The sequence below is a fragment of the Phocoena sinus genome, chromosome 13 (genome assembly GCF_008692025.1).
Source record: "Phocoena sinus isolate mPhoSin1 chromosome 13, mPhoSin1.pri, whole genome shotgun sequence".
Classification (NCBI taxonomy): Eukaryota; Metazoa; Chordata; class Mammalia; order Artiodactyla; family Phocoenidae; genus Phocoena; species Phocoena sinus.
In genome coordinates, this window is record NC_045775.1 from 66,728,935 (window position 1) to 66,752,938 (window position 24,004).

The following is a 24,004-nucleotide window of genomic DNA, read 5'->3' on the forward strand; positions in this document are numbered from 1 at the left end:
CTAATTGATTCTTAAGTTTTATTGCATCAAATCTGTCCACTTACTTTGTGATTTCCCCCCTTAGACATTTTGCCATACATTCAGGCTAGCTTCTTCCATCTATTGCACATTGCATTAGTCTGCTTGCACTGCCATGACAAAACACCACAGACTGAGTGGCTTAAACAACAATTTATTGTCTCACAGTTCTGGACACTGGAAGTCCAAGATCAAGATACGAGCAGTGTCAGTTTCTGAGGAGAGCCCTCTTCCTGGCTTTCAGACTGCTGCCTCCTCACTGTGCCATCACATGACCTTTCCTCAGTGTGTTCATGGAGGGAAAGATCTCTAGTGTCTCTTCTTTATATAGGATAAAGAAGACAGATCTGTCCTATCAGATTAGTTTCACCTGTATGACCTTATTTAATCATAATTACCTCCTTAAAAGCCCTATCTCCAAACACAATCCCACTAGGGATGAGAGTTTCACCCTATGAGTTTTGATGGGGGAGAGGCAGAATTCAAGACATAGCACACATATATTCATCTACATTTTCTAATTGCATTTTTGTCATCAGTGACTTAAATTTCTATTTTTCATCCATCTGAGAATTTTTTAATGCATTTTAGTTTGCCAGCTTTTTGTTGTTGTTGTTCCAATATGTATAACTGAATAACCCAGAGTTTTTCCAGCTATAAAAGCTATCTACACCATTAATAAATTTTCTCACTCTCTTATTCACACATGTGTTTCTTACCTTTCCTTAACTGATCTATGGATTTCTCCAGAACTACTACCTTGTTTCAATTATTATTGTAGTATAGTATAGCTCTTAAAAGTCTTTCTCATTATTAAAAAATAATAAAAATTAAGCTTCCCTCATTTCAATCCTTTGTTGTTCCAGATGAAAACTTAAATTTAATTAGATATCTTAATCCCACTACAATTAAAAATAACATTTGTAAAAAAAAAATTAAAAAAATAACTTTTGTTTTAGAAAAGCAATACATTCTTATTATACGAATAAAAGAAATAAAGGAAAATAAAGGAGAAGAAATAATCTTTATCTAATCTATCTATATTTATATATTCCTGTATCTATGTATCTATCTTTTCAAAATGAATTTTTGTTAAAAACTTCTCCCTCCAAGAAATAACACTCCAGACATAGATGGCTTTACTATTGAATTGTTCAAATATTTAAGGAGGAAATAGTCTTAATTCAAACATTTTTTTCAGGGAGTAGAAAAAGCAAAACAACTCCTCAACTTATTTTATGAGACCAAGCTTACTATGATACTAAAACCAGACAAAGACATTACAGGAAACTTAAACTTCATAATGAGAGCTCTCTTAAACATAAGTGCAAAAGTCTTCAACAAAATATCAGTGAATACAATCCAGCAATATAAAAAAGGATAATGTATCACTACAAAGTGAGAGTTATCCCAGGAATGCAAAACTAGTATAACACTTGAAAGTCAATCAATGTAATTAGCCATATCAATAGACCAAAGAAGGAAAAACTGTATGATAATCTGAATAGATCAGAAAAATTCTTCAACAAAATTCAATATAGTAGCTTGATAAAAATTTCCAGTAAACTAGAAATAGAAGGATACTTTCTCAACGTGATAAAGGGTATTTATGAAAAACCTACAGCTACTACCATACTCAAGGCTAAAAGACCAAAAGTGTTTACCATAAGAATGGAAAAGGGAAATGATTTCTTCTCTTATCCTCCTATTTAACACCTTAATGGAGCTCTTAGTCAGTGAAAGGAGGTAAGAAAAAGAAACAAATGGATACTGATTTTAAAGAAATGTATAAAGTTTCCTTCATTCATAGATGATATGATTTTCTATGTAGAAAATCTAAAGGAATATACAAAAAAGTTCCTAGAACCAAAAATTGAGTTTAGCTATGTCATAATAGATATAGTCAACAACCAAAAATCAAGTTTATTTCTCTGTATAAAGGATGATTAATTGGAAATTGAAATGCAAAAGCAGTATTAATGAAATAACAGTGATAATACAAAATCTTTCAAAATATTTACCATGTCTGTGTGTTGAAAATTACAGAACACTGATTAAGAAATGAAATTTTTTTTTTTTATAAATGGAGAGATAAGCTGTGTTTATAAATTGGAACACAATATTGTAAAGATGTTAATTCTCCCCATACTAATCTATAAATTCAACAAAATTCCATTCAAATCCTCAGGAAAAATATTTTATAGCTGATTCTTAAATGTATATGAAAAGACAAAATAACTTATTTATAGCCCAAGTAATTTTGAGCAAGAAGAACAAGATCAATTATTTACTGAATGTTCTTAGCTGGATGTCCCTGGCAAAAAGATTACTTATAGTACAAATAGAGAATTTATGAAGCATGATTCGCTTAAAAATATCACATCAGATACATAATTTCTGAGGTATAAAATAGAGGTATTTAATAACTTAAATGTTCCTTGGATGCGAGGAACCCTGTAAAACCTCATGTATTATTCTTTGGCAGAGAGTATGTGTCTGATGTGGGAAGGAAGAATTTAAGAGCTCTCTTTCTTTGATTTTTCTGTGCCTCTTATCTACATCTTAAATTATTAATAAATATTAATATTGGGTAAGTTCTCTGATTCCTATGACTCTGATGTGACAATATGATTCTTTATATCAGCTCACCCTGTGATTCTATTAAAAATAATACAGAAGAAATAAAACATAGATAAATAGACAAAAACAAAGTGAGCAGAGGTGGGCTGTCTTCAAATGAGAAACATTAACACATTCCTGAAAGACAAAAACTTTTGGTGGAGTGGAGCGACAACCAGAGATTTTGTTACTCACTGTACTTGTGGAGTGGATTATAGTGAAAGAAGTTAGTTTTGTTTCCAAAATATCAGGAAGATGTGGACTATGAAAACATTGATATTATGGAGAAAAGTTAATTGAGAATATTTTATAAGAAACAGTTGATCCCTTCACTTTATTGTCTCACATGTATCTGAAGGGCTATGTTCTACTTTGGTAGAAATAGGACTGAATTGATGCCCTGCCGTTAGGCCGTAGCGCTGCTAGGATTGCATCGATCTTCCTGTTTGTACTGTTTGTAACTATGGCCCCATCTTAAGTATTTCTAATTGAGAAACAAAACCTCAGGAAACCGAAACTTAACCAGCCGCTCTCGCTTCTGTAACTATGCTTGCTGAACCCCCTTTTGCAACCATCCAACCAATCAGACGGTGACTAGTGTCTTTGTTTAAAAGTTAACCAATCAGTGACTAGTGTCTTTGTTTAAAAGTTAGCCAATCAGTACTCCCCACCCCTGGAAAGCCCCGCAGAAGGTCCCGAGCTTGTTTGTACCTGTCTATAAAAGAGCTGTACTAAACTCCATCGGGACCTCTTAGCGTCACCGGCAACGAGTGCGCGGAGGTCCAGGTTCGAACCTGCAATAAATGACCCTTGCCGTTTGGCTTTGATTCTCGTCTCTGGTGGTCTTGTGGAGGGGTCTCGCGACCGTGGGCATTTCATTTGGGGGCTCGTCCGGGATGCCCCCAAGCCCACCAGACATCAGGTCAACGGGTCATCGCTGACAACCGATCGGTAAGTAAGCTGGCTCAAGGTACCTTCTGTTTTGGGGACTAGGACAGTCCTGGCGGACGCGCTATAGGACACCTAGTCGGGCGTGGTTGGAGACGTCCACCGCGACCCATCTGGGGGTTGATAGCCCATCTGAAGCGCGCACGCGATAACTTCCCTTCCTCCTTTTACAGGCTCCGCTATTGGGACTGCTCTTAATCACTTTCGTTTTCAGAATAACCTTTTCTAACCAATCCCTTCCAGGACCTAAACATGGGCCAAACACAGAGTACCCCTCTCTCCCTCCTTCTCACTAATTTTGAGGATGTGAAATCCCGAGGACACGACCTCAGTCTGGACATCCGGAAAAGAAAACTTATTACCTTCTGCCGCTCTGAATGGCCAACTTTCGGGGTTGGTTGGCCCACTGAGGGTACCTTTTGTCTTCCTATAGTCCTAAAAATTAAATCTAGAGTTTTCTTACCAGGGAAAGAAGGCCATCTGGACCAAATCCCCTACATCTTGGTATGGCAGGACCTGGTAGAAAACCCACCTCCCTGGATGGCCCCCTTTTTGTCATCAGGGACATATAAGATCCTTACGATCCGACCAACTAAACCTCCCAAGCCTCAGACCTCAACCGCACCCATACTTTCTGACAGCCAAGACCTCCTTCTCATAGAACCCCCCCCATATCAACATCCTCCTTTGGCCCCACAACCGGTCCCCCTTCCTGCTCCTGACCCTGCTCCTCTCCCCTTGGAAGAACCTCCTGTGGCCCCTCCCGAAGGGCCACCCAGGTCAGAACCGGAGGACCGAGAGGCAGAGGCACTGCCGGCCCTCCTGCCCAATGAAAATAACTCCCCTGGGCCGTCTGGACGCACCCGTGGACGCACTCAGCACGACCCAGGATTCCGCCATCCAGATTCCACCCACAGCCCTACCCCTGCGAGAAATAGGCCCTCCCGATGAGACAGGGAACCCCCGACTCCAATATTGGCCATTCTCTACCAGTGACTTATATAATTGGAAAACCCAGAATGCTCGTTTTTCTGATAATCCTAAAGACTTGATAGCTCTTCTAGATAGTGTTATGTTTACTCATCAGCCCACCTGGGATGACTGCCAACAGCTTCTCCGGATCCTGTTCACTACCGAGGAACGAGAACGAATCCAGCTGGAGGCAAGAAAACTGGTTCCTGGAGATGATGGTCAACCCACCGCTAACCCTGATCTTATTAATGCAGCCTTTCCCTTAACTCGCCCCCCGCAGGATGATTGGGACTATAACACCGGAGAAGGTAGGGGACGACTGCTCATTTATCGCCAGACTCTAATGGCGGGTCTCCGGGCTGCCGCGCGCAAGCCCACTAATTTGGCCAAGATATATTCAATTGTACAAGGTAAAACAGAAAGTCCCTCCTCTTACTTAGAAAGATTAATGGAAGCCTTTAGGCAATATACCCCTATGGATCCAGAGGCCCCCGAAAATCAGGCTGCCGTTGTAATGTCCTTCGTTAACCAGGCAGCCCCTGATATTAAAAAGAAACTCCAGAAGTTAGAAGATCTGGAGGGCAAACAGATACAGGACCTACTCCGTATTGCTCAGCGCGTCTTTAATAACCGAGACGCCCCAGAGGATAAACAACTTAAAGCCACTGAGAAAATGACTAAGGTCCTGGCCGCCATTGTTCAGAAAGATCAAGGGGGCCCCCCAGCCACTCGACCTCCCAGGCGACCATTGGACAGAGATCAATGTGCCTATTGCAAGGAAAAAGGCCACTGGGCTCGGGAATGCCCCAAAAAAAGGCAGCCGCGCCCCAACCAGGGGCAATGGCAACCGAAGGCCACCACCCCAGTCCTGTTTACACATGATGCAGAGTAGGGGGGACGGGGTTTGGAACCCCTCCCCGAACCCAGGGTAACCCTACAAGTGGAGGGGAAACCAGTCCAATTCCTGGTGGATACAGGGGCACAGCATTCGGTCTTGGTTAAGCCCTACGGGAAAATTTCTGACAAAACCTCCTGGGTCCAGGGAGCTACGGGAGTTAAACGTTACCCCTGGACCACTCAGAGAACTGTGGACTTGGGCACGGGAAAAGTAACCCACTCCTTTCTGGTCATTCCCGATAGCCCTTGCCCCTTACTGGGGAGAGACTTACTTACTAAAATGGGAGCACAAATTCATTTTCGGTCAGAGGGGCTGATCATAACAGACCCTCACAACCAACCCATATCTGTGCTCACCCTGAACTTGGAAGATGAGTACCGACTTCACCAGGAACCACCCTCCCAAAATCAAGATATAAAGTCATGGCTTCAGCAGTTCCCCGAAGCATGGGCAGAAACAGGTGGGATGGGACTAGCCAAACATCGCCCAGCCCTATTCATAGAAATCAAACCAGGGGCAGATCCTGCACGTGTCCGACAATATCCCATGCCCATAGAGGCCAAAACTGGTATCACTCCACATATTCGCCGGCTTCTTGACCTAGGTATACTGCACCCCTGCCAGTCGGCCTGGAACACACCCCTGCTGCCAGTCTGCAAACCTAACAGTAAAGACTACCACCCAGTACAGGACCTGAGGGAAGTTAACAGACGAGTCATAGACATCCATCCTACTGTACCCAATCCATATACTCTTTTGAGCGCCCTTAGTCCAGAAAAACAATGGTATACTGTGCTGGACCTCAAAGATGCCTTTTTTAGTTTACCCTTAGCACCCAAAAGTCAAGAACTCTTTGCCTTCGAATGGTCGGATCCTGAGAGAGGCATAAACGGACAACTCACCTGGACCAGACTTCCCCAAGGATTCAAGAACTCACCTACCTTGTTTGATGAGGCCCTACACGAGGATCTCAGTGAGTACCGGAGACAAAACCCCAATATAACCCTCCTGCAGTATGTTGATGATCTCTTAATAGCTGCTGGGACCGCTGAAGCCTGCCTGCAGGGAACCAGAAACCTCCTACAGACTCTCGGCACCCTGGGATACCGGGCCTCTGCCAAAAAGGCGCAGATCTGCAGGCCTGAGGTAAGTTACCTGGGATACCTACTGAAAGGGGGGCAACGATGGCTCACAGATGCACGGAAAGAGACTGTCCTCCGCATCCCCAGACCCACCACGCCTCGACAGGTGAGAGAATTTTTGGGGTCAGCTGGGTTCTGCCGTTTATGGATACCCAAATTTGCTGAAATGGCCAAACCACTATACTTAGCCACCAAAGAACAGACGCCCTTTGAATGGACAGAGGAGGCTGAGCAATCGTTTCAGCAGATCAAAACTGCCTTGCTATCTGCACCCGCCCTGGGTCTCCCTGATGTCTCCAAACCCTTCCACCTCTTTGTGGATGAAAACAAAGGCATAGCTAAGGCCGTGTTGACCCAACCCCTCGGTCCTTGGACCAGGCCTATCGCTTACCTATCAAAGAAATTGGACCCCGTGGCTGCAGGCTGGCCTCCTTGCCTCCGGGTGATGGCCGCCACAGCCCTAATGGTAAAGGATGCCAACAAACTAACTATGGGACAGGAATTACATGTCACCACCCCCCACGCCATCAACGGGGTTCTCAAACAGCCTCCCGACCGATGGATGAGCAATGCTCGATTGGTCCACTACCAGGGTCTACTGTTAAATCCTCTCAAAATCAGCTACACTCCACCACGGGCTTTAAACCCTGCCTCTCTATTACCTGACCCAGACTTAGACTCCCCACTCCATGATTGTGCAGAGGTACTGGCTCAGATCCATGGGGTTCGGGAAGACCTACGTGACCAGCCCCTATTAGATGCACAAGTCACATGGTTCACTGACGGCAGCAGTTTTGTCCAGCAAGGTCAGAGGTATGCGGGGGCAGCGGTAACATCGGAAACTGAGGTGATATGGGCGAAGACTCTCCCCCCAGGGACCTCAGCCCAAAAAGCTGAATTAATTGCCCTGACCCAAGCTCTCAAGATGAGCAAAGACAGACAGCCGGTATGCTTTCGCTACCGCACACATACATGGGGCAATATACCGAGAGCGGGGACTACTCACAGCAGAGGGCAAAGACATCAAGAACAAAGAGGAAATCCTGGCCTTGCTAGCGGCCATATGGGAACCCAAAAAGTTAGCCATTGTACATTGCCCGGGGCATCAAAAACCCACAAATCCAGTCGCCCGGGGCAACAATTTGGCAGACCAGATGGCTCGAAAGGCGGCATACACTCCAATACCATTACTTCCCCTACAACTGCCGGATCCAGGGCCCCGGGAATTACTGCCCCAACCCGACTACTCAGAAGATGACATTAGATGGATAAACAAACTCCCTCTAACCCAGGTTAAAGACGGAAGGTGGCGGGACGCTAAGAACAATATCCTCCTTCCAGAAAAACTAGGAACCTTGGTCCTTGAACGGATCCATCGTAGCACCCACTTGGGCGCCCGACGGCTACAGGATCTCATCAGACAGACTGGACTTAAAATTAAAAATGTCTCTGAAAAAACTGAACGACTGGTTGCTGGCTGTGCAGTCTGCCAACTCCATAATGCTAACACCCACCCACCAACCGCTGGCATCCGGGAAAGAGGGAACCAGCCCGGAGCCTACTGGGAAGTGGACTTCACGGAGGTAAAGCCTGGCAAATATGGATATAGATATTTACTGGTGTTTATAGATACCTTTTCAGGTTGGACCGAGGCATTCCCGACCAAGAATGAGACAGCACAAATTGTAGCTAAAAAGCTACTAGAAGAAATCCTGCCCAGGTATGGCTTTCCAGTTATGATAGGGTCAGACAATGGGCCGGCCTTCGTTTCTAAGGTAAGTCAGGATCTGGCTTCCATACTTGGGGCTGATTGGAAATTACATTGTGCATACCGCCCCCAGAGTTCAGGACAGGTAGAAAGAATGAATAGAACTCTAAAAGAGACCTTGACTAAATTAACCATGGAGACTGGCGCTAACTGGGTAGTCCTACTCCCCTACGCTCTGTTTAGGGTGCGAAATTCCCCCTATAAGCTAGGATTTACCCCCTACGAAATAATACATGGTAGGCCTCCTCCTATTATCTCTAACCTAAAGACTAACCTTATCCAATCGGACCCAGAAAATAATCTCCTGTCTTCCCTCCAAGCCTTACAGCGGATACACGAGACAATCTGGCCCAAACTAAAAGAGCTATATACAACAGGACCCCCGCCTACTCCACACCAGCTCCGACCAGGTGACTGGGTCCTTGTCAAACGCCATCGACAAGAGACTCTAGAACCCAGGTGGAAAGGACCTTACCAGATCATCCTGACAATGCCGACGGCCATCAAGGTGGACAGCATAGCTGCCTGGATCCATTACACCCACGTCAAGCCGGTGGACCCACTTTCTGACCTCATCAAGTCCACTAAAGCTGACGTCACCTGGACGGTTGATCGGAGTAAGGACAATCCCCTCAAACTGACCTTACGCCATACCCTCCCCCATGAGGACCAAGGTACTGCTGATAGCTCTAATGATAGTCCTAACCCTCAACCCTCGGGCCACGAGGGGAGGATTCAACCCCCCCCCCAATAAGAATGCTTTAATGCAACAACTATGTGGTGCACCCTGCGAGTGCAGGGGAGGTACTAGCGAGACTCCTGTTGTTCCCCGAAGGTATACTCATATGCAGGATTGCGGGGGAATAACTGCATACCTTTTTCAGGTATATAGAGGCACCAGGGTCAAAACCAGCTGGCAATGCTACCATAAGCCTAAACCACTCCCCCCCCCGAGCTATTTGCCCCTGTTCTACTTTTCAGGAATCAATGCATAGCACGTGCTATTCCTCTTACCAGCAATGTATAGGGACCAATAACAAGACTTATTTCACAGCCACACTACAGAATAATAAAAGTCCCACCATTAGTGATAATAATAAATACCTTCAGGCTGGATGCATTGGCACTCCCGGGACCCCGGTGTGCTGGAATACCAGGGCCCCCATACATATGTCAGACGGTGGAGGGCCCCAAGACTAAGTGCGCCAGATAGAAACCCGAAGACAAATAGAAAAGGCCTATCAGAATCTGTACCCACAGCTCAGCTCCCACCCCCTAATTCGCCCTAAGGTCAATCCCTCTGAACTAGACCCCCAAACCACGACTATACTAGAAGCTACTTTTGCGCTTTTAAATACCACCAACCCCAACTTAGCACAAGATTGCTGGCTCTGCCTTCCTCAAGGACCGCCCCCCCGCCCTATAGCCATCCCCATTTTCGCCAATTTAAACATCAGCAAACAATGTAACACAACTTTACTCCCCGAGCCATTTCCCATACAATTTTCAAAGTTTTCAACTACCTTTAATACCTCATGCTTTGTCAAGAACGATTCCCTCTCTAACACCAGTATTGACTTGGGAATCCTTTCATCTACTGGATGTAGTCAGTATATCCCCGTAAACTCCTCCCTCTGTAGTCCTAACACCACTGTCTTTGTCTGTGGAAATAACCTAGCATACACCTATTTACCCCAGAACTGGACAGGGGTCTGCAACCTAGCCACCCTCCTCCCTAATGTAGACCTGATCTCGGGAGACACTCCATTGCCCATTCCCAGCTTTGACCTTTGGGCAGGAAGAACCAAACGAGCCATTACAGCCATACCCCTCCTGGTAGGACTAGGAATTACAGGAGCTGTGGCCACAGGGAGTACAGGTCTTGGGGTCTCCCTTCACTCCTATAATCAGCTGTCTAGACAATTAATAGAAGATGTAGAAGCCCTCTCTGGAACCATTCAGGACTTACAGGACCAATTAGATTTGCTGGCCGAGGTGGTCCTACAAAATAGGAGGGGCTTAGACTTGCTGACAGCTGAACAGGGTGGGATATGCCTCACCCTAAAAGAAAAATGTTGTTTTTATGCAAATAAATCAGGCATTGTAAGAAACAAAATTCACCAGCTCCATGAAGACTTAGCCCGCCGCCGGAAAGAATTAGCGGACAATCCCCTTTGGTCAGGATTTCATGGGATGCTTCCCTTCCTCCTCCCCTTCCTGGGCCCTCTACTATGCCTCCTTTTCCTCCTCACTATAGGCCCCTGTATATTCAACAAAATCATGGATTTCGTCCGAAAAAGAATAAACACAGTTCAGCTAATGGTATTAAGATCACAATATCAGCCATACGAGGACTTAGAAAATGAAGAAACTGAGCCTTGAGGACCCAAGATTGGCTCCTCTGGTTCATGAAAGAAGGGGGAATGAAGGGCTATGTTCTACTTTGGTAGAAATAGGACTGAATTGATGCCCTGCCGTTAGGCCGTAGCGCTGCTAGGATTGCATCGATCTTCCTGTTTGTACTGTTTGTAACTATGGCCCCATCTTAAGTATTTCTAATTGAGAAACAAAACCTCAGGAAACCGAAACTTAACCAGCCGCTCTCGCTTCTGTAACTATGCTTGCTGAACCTCCTTTTGCAACCATCCAACCAATCAGACGGTGACTAGTGTCTTTGTTTAAAAGTTAACCAATCAGTGACTAGTGTCTTTGTTTAAAAGTTAGCCAATCAGTACTCCCCACCCCTGGAAAGCCCCGCAGAAGGTCCCGAGCTTGTTTGTACCTGTCTATAAAAGAGCTGTACTAAACTCCATCGGGACCTCTTAGCGTCACCGGCAACGAGTGCGCGGAGGTCCAGGTTCGAACCTGCAATAAATGACCCTTGCCGTTTGGCTTTGACTCTCGTCTCTGGTGGTCTTGTGGAGGGGTCTCGCGACCGTGGGCATTTCATATCCACAGAATTCTGAGAAGCCATTATCAATAATAGCAACATCAGTAATAACAGCAACCTCTCATCTAGTGCTTACTATGTGACAAGCAACATTATAACGCTTTATGTATGTTAAATTTAATCTTCACACTTTCTAAGGTAAGTATTATTATTATCTACAGCTCAGAAAATTGAAGCACAAAGAAATCACATAATGAAATCAATAAGTAGATGAACTATAATTTGAACCCAGGTAATCTCACTCCAAAGTCAAATCCATGTGCTTCACCATGATACTATTTGTGACTCTATTCTCTCTGTACTCTAACAGCAAAAACGGTGGGAATTTTATTTCACCACCTGTGATGGTTAGTCTTTTATGTCTAATTGACTAGACAACTGTCCCTAGTTATTCAATCAACCACTAATCTGGGTGTTGGTGTGATGGTGTTTTGTAAATGTGATTAACATCTATAATCAATTGATTTGAAGGAAAGATGATTACCTTTGATAAACTGGGTGGGTCTAGTTCAATCATTTTGAAGACTTTAAGAGCTTCCCTGAGGAAGAAGTTCAACATATGGACTACTATAGCTTCAGCTCCTGTCTCAGTTTCCTGTCTGCCCCTTCTGATGTCTTGATGGTCTCTCCTATTTCAGACTTGCCTAGCCAACGCCAATTGTGTAAGCCAATTATTTCAATAGTCTCTGTCTCTCTCTCAATTTGCTAAATTTAATATAAAAATTTTGAAATATTTTTAAAAGATGTTAAAATAAAATATTAATGGATATCCAAGAATTACAAAACATTCCAAGAAAACTAACAAACTAAACATAAGATTAAATAGGACAAAGACTTGAACATCAAAGAATGCAGAAACTGAATTCAGGAAATTGAAAGAAATAACATAAACTTTAATACCCCTTAATTAGTATCCTCACAGAGTCAAAAGTATGTTGAACAATGGATATTGTGATTTACAAGAAATATATATTTAGTTTCTTCCTGTTTCTGACACAGAGCTCCCAGCACTCTTGAAATTTCCTGTAATGAGCCTGACAAAGGTGCACATTGTTCTGTTAATGAGGTGAGCTTTGGAAAGCACCTAATCATGGGGTTGGTTGCCAGTGGAGCCAACAATGTGATTGGAGTATTGTAATTTTTGGCTCCACCTCCTGAACTCTGGAGAGAGGAGAGGAGCTGAAGATTGAGTTCATTCACTAATGGCCAATGATTTAATCAAAAACACCTATGTAAAGTCTCCATAAAAATCCAAAAGAACAGGGTCAGAGAGCTACCAGGTTGGTGAACACAGAGGTGCTGGGAGAGTGACATGCCTGAAGAGGGCATAAATGCTCTGTGACTTTTCCCACAAGCCTTGCCCTATTTATCTTTTCCATCTGGCTGTACTGAGTAATATCCTTTTACAATAAAATGATAATCTAGTAAGTAAAATGTTTCTCTGAGTTCTATGTGCTGCTCTAGCAAATTAATCAAACCTAAAAAGAGGGTCTTTGGAACCTGTGATCTACAGCTGGTCATTCAGAAGCCTAGGTGACAACTTGAACTTGTGATTGGCATCTGAAATTCGGTTTGGGGTGCAGTCTTATAAGACTGAGACATTAATCTGTGCATCTAATGCTAACTACAGGAAGATAGTGTCAAAATTGAGTTGAATGATAGGACACCAAGTTGGTGTCGGAGAATTGTTTGGATGTGTGAGGAACCCCCATCCACAACACACACACACATCAGAAGTGGTGACAGAATTTTTAAATAATAAGAGAACAAAGGGGAACTCTTGGACATTAAAATATGGTTGTAAAATAAATATGCAATAGAATGTTCAAAATATAAAGTTGAAGAAATTTATTTTTATACAATACAGCAAAACAAAAGAGCAGGAAATATGAGAGAAAAGTAGATAAACTTGATACTAACCCATGAGGCCTAAATTTACACTAATGCTTTGCAGAAAGAATTGAATAGAGAAGACAGTGAGGAGAAAATTATTAAAGCTAAAATATAAGAAACTTCCTAGAGCTTAAGGACATGGTCTTAAGATTCAAAAGAGACCACTGAGTGTTTACACTAATGAATGAAAAAGACAAGGATCTGGACACATTACTGTGAGCATTAGAGATAGAGAAAAAAATCTGAAAGAGAGGAAAATGTTGAAAGCAGTGAGGGGAAAATAAAGCAGTTTGCCACAAGACACTAGAATCAGGCAGAGATTTTTATTTTCTTACAAGCAGCACAATGTGCAGTAGAAAAATGAGAGTCAAGCCTTCAAGTCTTAAGATAAAGTTACTTCTACACTCAATTCCATACTTGCCAAAAAACTATAAATATATTCAAGCAGACAATTATTGAGGAAAAATACCTTCTAAGTACTTTATAGGAAGTTTCTTAAGCCTGTGCTCTAGTGACACAGAGGAGAAAAGTAAGAAAAAAGATAAAATGTGATTCAAGAAACATGGCACCCACCCTGGAGAACAAAGAAGGATGAAAGCAATGCAGTCAACGGGGAGAACACTCAGCCCAGATTAGAGAAGATTTTTCTGTTCAGATTCTGTCTGGTAAGATTCAAGCAGGAAGGAGATGTGTCTGGTACTGCCGAACCACATTCCGTAACAACCAACAATCAGGAAGGACAAATTCTTTGGCTGCTTCTATTGCTCCAACTCTGTATACAGTTGAGATCCCTTCCTCATGCCCAGCCACCTCACTGCTTTATGCCCTGCCCTTTCTCACAAGCCTGACGATGGTTTTGCTGGGGACTTTGACCAGTAATCTCCCAGAAAGTCTTTTGCTTTCTTTATTTTCATAACATTTATTTCTCTCAATCTGGTCTCATAAAGTTTCTTACAAAAAATTCTTAATTTGGTAATACCAGGCTTTCCTGATTTCTGATGTTACAGATATTTCCCTTCCTCATTTCCTTAGTAAATTTAGTGAAAATTTGACAGGAAGTGTATTTAAATAAATGAACTCAAATCTTCAACTTAAATGAGGAAATTAGTGATGGAGAGACAGTCAAGATGACAAAGTTACTGTATAAATGTCTACGTTGACTGTTAGTTAATTTCCTTGAACTCTTTTACTAATAAGGAATTGTTTTCATATATATATATATGTATATATATATATATATATATATATATATATATATATATATATAAAACGGAAAAAAGTATTCATTTGTCTTTATGGTAACCTCAGTGCTTTGGAAAATCTATGTTAACTGATGGCTTTGCACAGTGGTGCTGAAAAACATCCTCAGTCCATTCTCATTTAGTGAAGCCATATTGTGTATGTCATTTTTGTTTTAAATCTTTTTTTCTTTTTGTTAGGGCAAATTTCTTCATTCTCTTATTTCTACTGGGTTTATTATTTTTATTTTTTCTACAAGTCAAACATGTAAAATAAAGCTTTAATTTTTAAAGAGAAAACACATAAAACCATATGGCAAAACCCAAAATCTAAGGGAAAACAAAATACATTAGAAGCTAAGCACACATTCCAAAATAATGAACCATATAATTAGTCTAAGAACAAAATGATAAAGCCCCTAATCATACACATATTCAGCTGGCTCTTTGTCAATTTGGTTACTAACTCAACTGTTTCATTTAACACTCTGAGTTAATGAGGGATCTCTTATTCTAACAAGATGAACATTACAGGATTTTTGCCTTAAGCCAAAGGTTCTCATAAGCCTGGAGAGCAAGTATAAGTAGTGATTAGAGAAGTGTGTGTGTGTGTGTGTGTGTGTCTGTGTGTGCACATAATGCATATGATGGTCATTTGTATATTCGTATTTATATGAAAGTCTGCTACATAATGGTTAGAAAAATATTTACATAATATAGGGGAAAATTTGACACATTAATTCTGTCCTTAGGGTAACAAAACACAACTTATATAATTGAGTAGAATAAAAAACAGCTAAGTGCTGAAGGGAAATGAAACTATCAGAGAAAATTTGAAAGATTGCTTAAGGAAGAGAGTCCTATAAATAATGTTATTATAGGTAGAGACTATGTTTAGGTTATTTTTTATAGACGGCATGGTAAGAGCAAAATTATAATGATATCATCAAAGAATAGTAAATATAACAGCTTGGCTAGTTTTATGGAATAGTGAGATAGAAAGCTAGAAATTTAAATCTAAACAAGGCTCATGGTTTTATTCATCTTAAATAAGAAATAATCAGCAGTCATCTGAAAGTCTCTGGAATATTTTTAGCAGAGGAAGGTCACCACTAAAACAGTGCTTGAGGTTTCACGTTCCAGAGAGAGGGGGTGAGAGACCGGTGATAGGGAGGTCATTGAAAGTATTACAATACTCTAGATATCCACAAATGAGAGATTAAATTTGAAGTATGTCAGCAACTAGGAATAGGGAGAAAGAATATTTATGGGAGATTAAAAAAAAAAGACTGACAAAAATTGATGATATGTTTGTCATGGGGAATGAAGAAGACGCTCAGCTGTATCATTAGGCTTCAAAATTTGGTGAAGGGAAGAGTGTCAGGTTATTAAGTGAATATAGAAACTAGAAATATATGTTGGATTTGTTCAGAAAGGAAAAGAGAAAAGGAAGAGAGGAAAGATGAATTGGAAAAGTAAATTATTATATGTCATAATTTCAGAAAGATTTTATTCAAAATTATCATTTCCTTTACTACACTGAGTTTTTGAATTCAGAAGTTGTACAAAATTACTCTACAATTGTTTCCAATCACCTAAATATTGATGAGACTGCTTATAAGTGAGAAATGAACCAGAGGGTAATAATATTGACAGTTGTCTCTGTAGCCTTTACTATTTGACTATATAACTTCATTAGTCCAATTGAATATATATTTTAAAATGAAGTGATTTAATGATTCAGCTGAATACATAGACATTTGCATAAATTATACAACATTCATTTATGTAACAGTGTATTGGAAATAGTAGAATAGTGTCATTGTTAATTTATCTCTATTAATGGCAACAATATGTGTTCTTGTGTCATGAGTCAGGAAGGAATGTCTGGCTTGAAATAGTGTGGTTTATTCTTATTTTCCTTTTGGGATACACTTTGTTCCTAAATATCCTATCACACATCCAGAAGAGAGCAAGGGGAATTCTCAGCTGGTTTCAAAATGAGAGTCGTTCTGCAACATCACATAAGTAGATTGCTTTTCCACTTTGCAAAAGGTAGAGCAATGGTACATAGATGAGTGAATCACTGTCCCTCCCTGGCACCTCAAATACATTCATGTGAAGTAACAGGAAAACAATAAGCACAAGAGAAAACTGGTGGAAAATGTTTTTTTCTCTCAGAAATATTATTGGAGTAATATACTATAATTTGTGTTAATAGATTTATAAATTATTACATATGTAGTATATATATGAGAGTATTTATGGGATAGATATATTACTCTGACTTTGACTAGTATGTATTTATAACAAATGGAACATTATTTTTTATTGTTTATTTGTCTCATACATCTTATTTTCCAAAACATCAAGCAAAATCAATGAGTTCCACAATTCTTTAACCAGTTACAAAATAACTGATTTTCATACCATTTGGAATTTCAGCATGTTTAAATTCTTATTACAGGAAGATCATAAGGCTTATTATGTCTGCATAAATATCTGTTTATGCCAGTATATTTTATTATACAGAAAAAATGATTAATAATTTTTTGTTTTCTTAAAACAAAGCCATACACAAAGAGAACTATTATTTACAAACTATTCAGGAAAAATAATAGTTTAAAACATCAACTCTTTGCCTTAGAGTGGGAAAAGTTAGTGGGAAAAGTTCCTATATAGCTCTTTAAACTATTCTCTATATGTCTATTAATATAGCTTAAAGGATATTTTCAATTTCTGCAACTGAATTACTTTGAATCTATTATTTTAGGAGTTTCCAACAAAATATAGAAGGAAAAGAGGAATTCAACTTACTTGAATATGTATAATAAAATATGTGTATTTTTTTAATTATTGAAGTATCATTAGTTTATAAAGTTATGTTAGCTTTAGGTGTACAACAAGTTATATATATATATACGCGTATATACACACACACACATATATATATATATTCTTTTTCAGAATCTTTTTCCTATAGATTATTACAAGATATTGAATATAATTCTCTGTTCTACACAGTAGTTCCTTCTTGGTTACCTATCTTATATTTAGTAGTGTGTATATGTCAATGCCAAACTTTAATTTATCGTTCTGCCCCTTTCCCCATTGGTAAATATAAGCTTTCTCTGTCTGTAATTCTTTTCTATTTTGTAAACAAGTTCATTTGTGTCACTTTTTTAGATTCCATATATAAGCAACATCATATGATATTTGTCTTTCTCTGTCTGGTTTACTTCACTTTGTGCTTAATATTTTTAATGTGTAAATTCATCCAATCCTTCCAAAACTTGTGAGGTACTTTTTCTATTGTCATCTAATAGATGAGAAAAACGTGAATAAGTATTATAGCAGAGCTGAGCTTAAACTGCAGGTAAATGCCATTCTAATCAGAGTAGCATTTGCTTAACACACTCAGCCCCTGTATTTGAACTCATTCTTATCTTATTCCTCTCTTTCTATGATCATAATAATCTATGATTATTAATGATAATTCTCAAGTACATGTATAAAATGGCACTAAAATTCCTTACTTTGTGCTCACATGAAAGTGTATATCTTAGTTAGATAATTCTTTTTCAAATACTACTTTCTCAGAAGAATGTTTGTTAGGACATTGGATTCATTTTTTACCTTCTACATGTTCATATTGTTTCTACATTGTAGTAACTCTGTCTTGTGTCCAAAAAATTCACCCAGCAAATAATACATAGAACTCTAACTTATTTAACCAAATTTGTTGGGATCTCACAGATTAATGGCATGCATAAACATTTTCTGTTTCTTATATTTTACAATGACAATTTCTCATTGCCCTCAGATATTAGACAAAAGAGATATTACTAAAGAAAAAATCTTGTTGGCTTTACCATACATAACATAACATGCATGCTATTTATTTTTTAAAAATTGTTTTGACATCTTTAATGGAGTATAATTGCTTTACAATGGTGTGTTAGTTTCTTCTTTATAACAAAGTATATCAGATATACATATACATGTATCCCCATATCTCTTTCGTCTTGTGTCTCCCTCCCACTTTCCCTATCCAACTCCTCTAGGTGGTCACAAAGCACCGACCTGATCTCCCTGTGCTATGCGGCTGCTTCCCACTAGCTATCTATTTTACATTTGGTAGTGTGTATATATATATATATATATATATATATATATATATATATATATCCATTCCACTCTTTCCCCTCGTCCCAGCTTACCCTTCTCACTCCCCATGTCCTCAAGTCCATTCTCTACGTCTGCATCTTTATTCCTGTCCTGCCCCTAGGTTCTTCATAACCTTTTTTTTTATTTTTAATTTTTTTAAGATTCCATATATATGTGTTAGCATACGGTATTTGTTTTTCTTTTTCTGAGTTACTTCATTCCATATGAGAGACTCTAGGTCCATCCATCTCACTATAAATAACTGAATTTTGTTTCTTTTTATGGCTGAGTAATATTCCATTGTATATATGTGCCACATCTTCTTTATCTATTCATCTGTTAAGGGACATTGATGTTGTTTCCATGTCTTGGCTATTGTAAATAGAGCTGCAATGAACATTTTGGTACATGACTCTTTTTGAATTATGGTTTTCTCAGGGTATATGCCCAGTAGTGTGATTGCTGGGTCATATATACATGCTATTTAAAAGACATCTCTTAGAAATAAAAGTGTATATATTTAGAAAGATAAATATGCACAGAAGACCAAACCCACGTGTTTAGGCAGGTCAAGAGGGAACACTTAAGAGGAATTTGGTCTTTTTTATTGTATCCCAAATATCTTCTGGCTGGATGGAGAATAGAGTGGTTTTCTAGTTGACTAACTTCATCATTAACATGTATCAGGAACAGATAATAAGAAGAAAGTTGAGGAGATAAAAATAATAAATGCAATATCATTAATATTTATTCTGTGCTTTAGTCAGCATATCATCATGGAAATGTCTAACAATCATGGAATTCAGAAGAGAGGCTCTGACTAGACATAAATATTTGTAAGCATCTTCATATGGTTGATCATGAAAGAAACAAGGAATATAATGTGAGAAGAGAAAACTTAGAGTAGAATTCCTAATCTGATTATTTGAACTCCCAGTAGCATAAAAAATAAAGGCTGATGTTCAAATCCCTTTACATGGTACATAGGGCCTCTCCTATCTCGTTGTCTTCATCCTAAATTCTTATTGCTCTCCTCCTCATACAGTTTACATTCTAGTCAGAGAATTGCTGCTTAGTTCCCTAAAGAGGTATATCTTTTCAGATGATAGTCCCTTTACCTTTAGTTACAATTATTTATTTATACCTAGAATCAATTACTTTTCTTTAAATATGCAGCTCACCTACTATCTTCCCTGAGCATTCTTCCTTGACCCATCCAGTTAGAAGTCATCTCTTTTGACTTTTGTCTTAGTGTTTTATTTGTTATACTTCTATAGAAACAGACAAGATATTACATATACCTACATACACACAATACATCACACAACTAAAATATAAACCTCAGAGGAGAGGTCAATATGGCAGAATAGGAAGACCTGGAATAGGAGCTCTACAACCAGGAATGCTACTGGAAGAAGCCTGGATTGCCATAGAAGTGAGGCACCATTGTTGAGAGATGTGCAAAGAGCAGCGCCACCATCACAGTCTCTCTCTCCACACACCAGACCCTGCTTCCGCAGGCACTGGGGAGGGAGGCTCCCACTAGAATTAGTGTATGCTCCAGTCATTGCTGCTTTATCCTCCTCTTGCCTGAGTGAGCACCCATACCCCAGTCAGTTCCCACCTCCATCCAGCTCCTGCCTTTGCAGGCACTAGGGGAATTTCCACCAGAGTGAGCAAGTGTGCCCCAGTCCTGGCTACCTCATCCCCCTCCCACCTAAGAAAGTGCTTGTGCCTCAGTCAGTTGCTGCCCCACCCCCTCCTGCAGAAATGGGCAAGCATTCCCCCAGTTTCTGCCTTCACCCCCTCTCGCCTGGATAGGAAACAATGCCTGAGTGTGGCCCACACACAGAGGTGTGGCCAAAACCAAAGCTGAGCGCTAGGGGCTGTGCGATTAAGGAAGAAAAACTGAAATCTCTCCTTGCAGCTGCACAAGACATAGATTAAACCCCCATGAATGGCTTGGTAAGCCCAGCGCCTACGGAACATCTGAGACAGGTCTAGCTTTAACATCTGTAGACTTTGTGGGCATGTACACACAGGAATTGGGCCAGTTCAGAGTCTGAGCTACCCTCACAGTGCCCACAACATGTCCAGAGACCCACCTAGAGGCCTTGAAGGGTTTTCTGGGGAGACAGAAGTTGGCTGTAGTTGACCATGGGGGAAAGACACTGGTAGTGGGGGCCTTAGGAAATTTGCTGTTCTTGTTTTATTTTTAATTTAATTTATTAAAATTATAGTATATTTTTATAGTTGTTATTTTTTTGGTTTTTGTTTGCTTTAATTTTTTTTGGTTTTCAGTTATTTTGTTTTTGTTAGTTTTGTTCTTATTTTCTGTTTTGGGTTTTGTGGTTTTTTAATTTGGTTGTTTTATTGGTTTTTTTTTTGTTGGTCTTGGTTTTTGTTTGTCTGTTTGTTTGTTTGCTTGTTTATTTCCCATGTCATGAGGTTTGTGGGATCTTGGTTTCACTGCTGGGTGTTGAACCAGAGGCCCTGCAGTGAGAGTGCCAAGTCCTGGCTGTTGGACCATTAGGGAAATTCTGGCTCCAGGGAATATTAAACTGCATGAGCTCTCCAGGAAGTCCCCATCTCTGCACCAAGACTCAGCCCCGTCCAACAACCTGCAAGCTCAAATGCTGGAATGCCTCAGGCCAAACAACCAGCAAGACAAGAATATAGCCCCACCCATTAAGCAGACATGTTGCCTAAAGTTGTAAAAAGCTCACAGACACTTCAAAACACACCACTTGACACAGCCCTGACCACCAGAAGGACAAGACAAGATCCAACTCCATAACCAGAGAGCAGGCACAATCCCCTCACACAAGGGAGCCTACACAAGCGCCTGGACCAATCTCACCCACCAAGGGCAGACACCGGAAGCAAGAGGAACTACAACCTTGCAGCCTACAGAAAAGAGACCACAAACACAGTAAGTTAGATGAAGTAATATGTTGCAGAAGAAGGAGCAAAGTAAAAAACTACAACACCAAATAAATGAACAGGAGATAGGCAATCTGCATGAAAAAGAATTCAGAATAATGATAGTAAAGGTGATCCAAAATCTTGGAAAAAGAATGAATGCACGGATTGAGAAAATACAATAAATGTTTAACAATGACCTAGAAAAACTAAAGAATAAATAAATAGTGATGAACAATACAATAACTGAAATGAAAAATACACTAGAAGAAACCAAGAGCAGAAAAACTGAGGCAGAAGAACAGATAAGTGAGCTGGAAGAAAGAATGGTGGAAATCACTGCCACAGAAAAGAAAAAAGAATGAAAAGAAATGAGGACAGTCTCAGAGACCTCTGAAACAACATTAAATTCACCAAAATTTGAATTATAGAGGTCACAGAAGAAGAGAAAAGGAAAGGGACTGAGAAAATATTTGAAGAGATTTTAGTCAAAAAGTTCCCTAACAAGGGAAAGGAAATAGTCACCCAAGTCCATGAAGTGCAGAGAGTCCCATAAAGGAAAAACCCAAGGAGAAACACACTGAGACACATATTAATAAAACTAACAAAAATTAATACAAAGAAAAATATTAAAAGCAGCAAGGAGAAAACAATAGATAACATACAAGAGAATTCCCATAAAGTTATCAGCTGAGTTTTCAGAGAAACTCTGCAGGCCAGAAGGGAGTGGCAGGATATATGTAAAGGGATGAAAGGGAAAACCTACAACCAAGAATACTCTGCCCAGGAAGATTGTACTTCAGATTAGATGGAGAAATCAAAAGCTTTACAGACAAGGAAAAGCTGAGAGAATCCAGCACCACTAAACCAGCTTTACAACAAACGTTAAAGGAATTTCTCTAGGCAGGAAACACAAGAGAAGAGAATAAAAGAGGAAGGGGAAAAACAAAGACCTATGAAAACAAACTGAAAACAATTAAGAAAATGGCAAAAGGAACATATATATATCGATAATTATTTTAATGTAAATAGACTAAATGCTCCAACCAAAAGACACAGACTAGCTAAATGGATATGAAAACAAGACCTGAATATAGGCTGTCAACAGGAAACACTCTTCAGACCTAGGGACACATGCACACTGAAACTGAGGGGATGGAAAAAGATATTCCATGCAAATGGCAATCAAAAGAAGTCTGGAGTAGCAATACTCTTATCAGAGGAAATATACTTTAAAATAAAATTCTTACAGGAGACAAGGAAGTACACTATATAATGATCATGGGATCAATCCAATAAGAGGATATAACAATTGTAAATATTTATGCACTCAACATAGGAGTACCTCAATATATAGGCAAATGCAAAGAGTTATAAAAGGGGAAATCGACAGTAATCGACAATAATAGTGAGGGACTTTAACAACTCACTTATGCCAATGGATAGATCATGCAGACAGAAAATTAATAAGGAAACACAAGTCTTAAATGAAACATTAGACCAGATAGACTTATTTGATAATTATAGGATGTCCCATTCAAAAGCAGCAGAATACATTTTCTTCTCAAGTGCACACAGAACATACTCCAGGATAGATCACATCTTGGGGAACAAATCAAGCCTCAGTAAGTTTAAGAAAACTGAAATCACATCAAGCATTTTTTTCTGACCACAACTCTATGAGATTAGAAATCAATCACAGGAAAAAAAAAAACTGTAAAATACACAAACACATGGAAGCTAAACAATATGTTACTAGATAATCAATGGATCCCTGAAAAAATCAAAGAAGAAATTTAAAAATATCTGGAGAAAAATGACAATGAAAACATGACAATCCAAAAACCTATGGTATGCAGCAAAAGCAGCTATAAGAGGGAAGTTTACAGCAATAAATCTTACCTCAAGTAACAAGAAAATCTCAAATAAACAACTTAACCTTACACCTTAAGCAACTAGAGAAAGAAGAAAAAGCAAAACTGAAGGTGAGTAGAAGGAAAATAATCATAAAGATCACAGCAGAAATAAATGAAACAGAGATGAAGAAAACAATAGCAAAGATCAATGAAACTAAAAGCTGATTCTTTGAGAAGATAAAAAAAAATTGATAAACCTTTTGTGAGACTCAAAAAAACAAAAAAAAAAGAGGACTCAAATCAATGAAATTAGAAATAAAAAATGAGAAGTTACAACAGGCACCACAGAAATACAAAGGATCATAAGAGACTATCAGAAGCAATAATACACCAATAAAATGGACAAGCTAGAAGAAATGGACAAATTCTTAGAAAGAATAAGAATAAACACTACTGGGTTTACCCAACCCCACTTGAACATGCTATATGATCCTTTTAATGTGCTGCTGGATTCTGTTTGCTAATACAACATTTGGACAAATTCTTAAAAATGTACAACCTTCCAATACTGAACCAGGAAGGAATAGAAAATATGAACAGACCAATCACAAGT

General features: G+C 39.6%; 1 protein-coding gene across 1 annotated transcript; it reads left to right on the plus strand.

Annotated features, from left to right (window-relative positions):
• The first annotated feature begins 3,837 nt into the window (after positions 1-3,837).
• Positions 3,838-9,263, plus strand: LOC116764045. The gene is given in 3 exon segments (XM_032652260.1): positions 3,838-3,978; positions 4,331-7,530; positions 7,532-9,263. Coding segments are annotated over 3 exon segments (4,929 nt in total). The 3' UTR covers positions 9,120-9,263.
• The last annotated feature ends 14,741 nt before the right edge of the window (positions 9,264-24,004 follow it).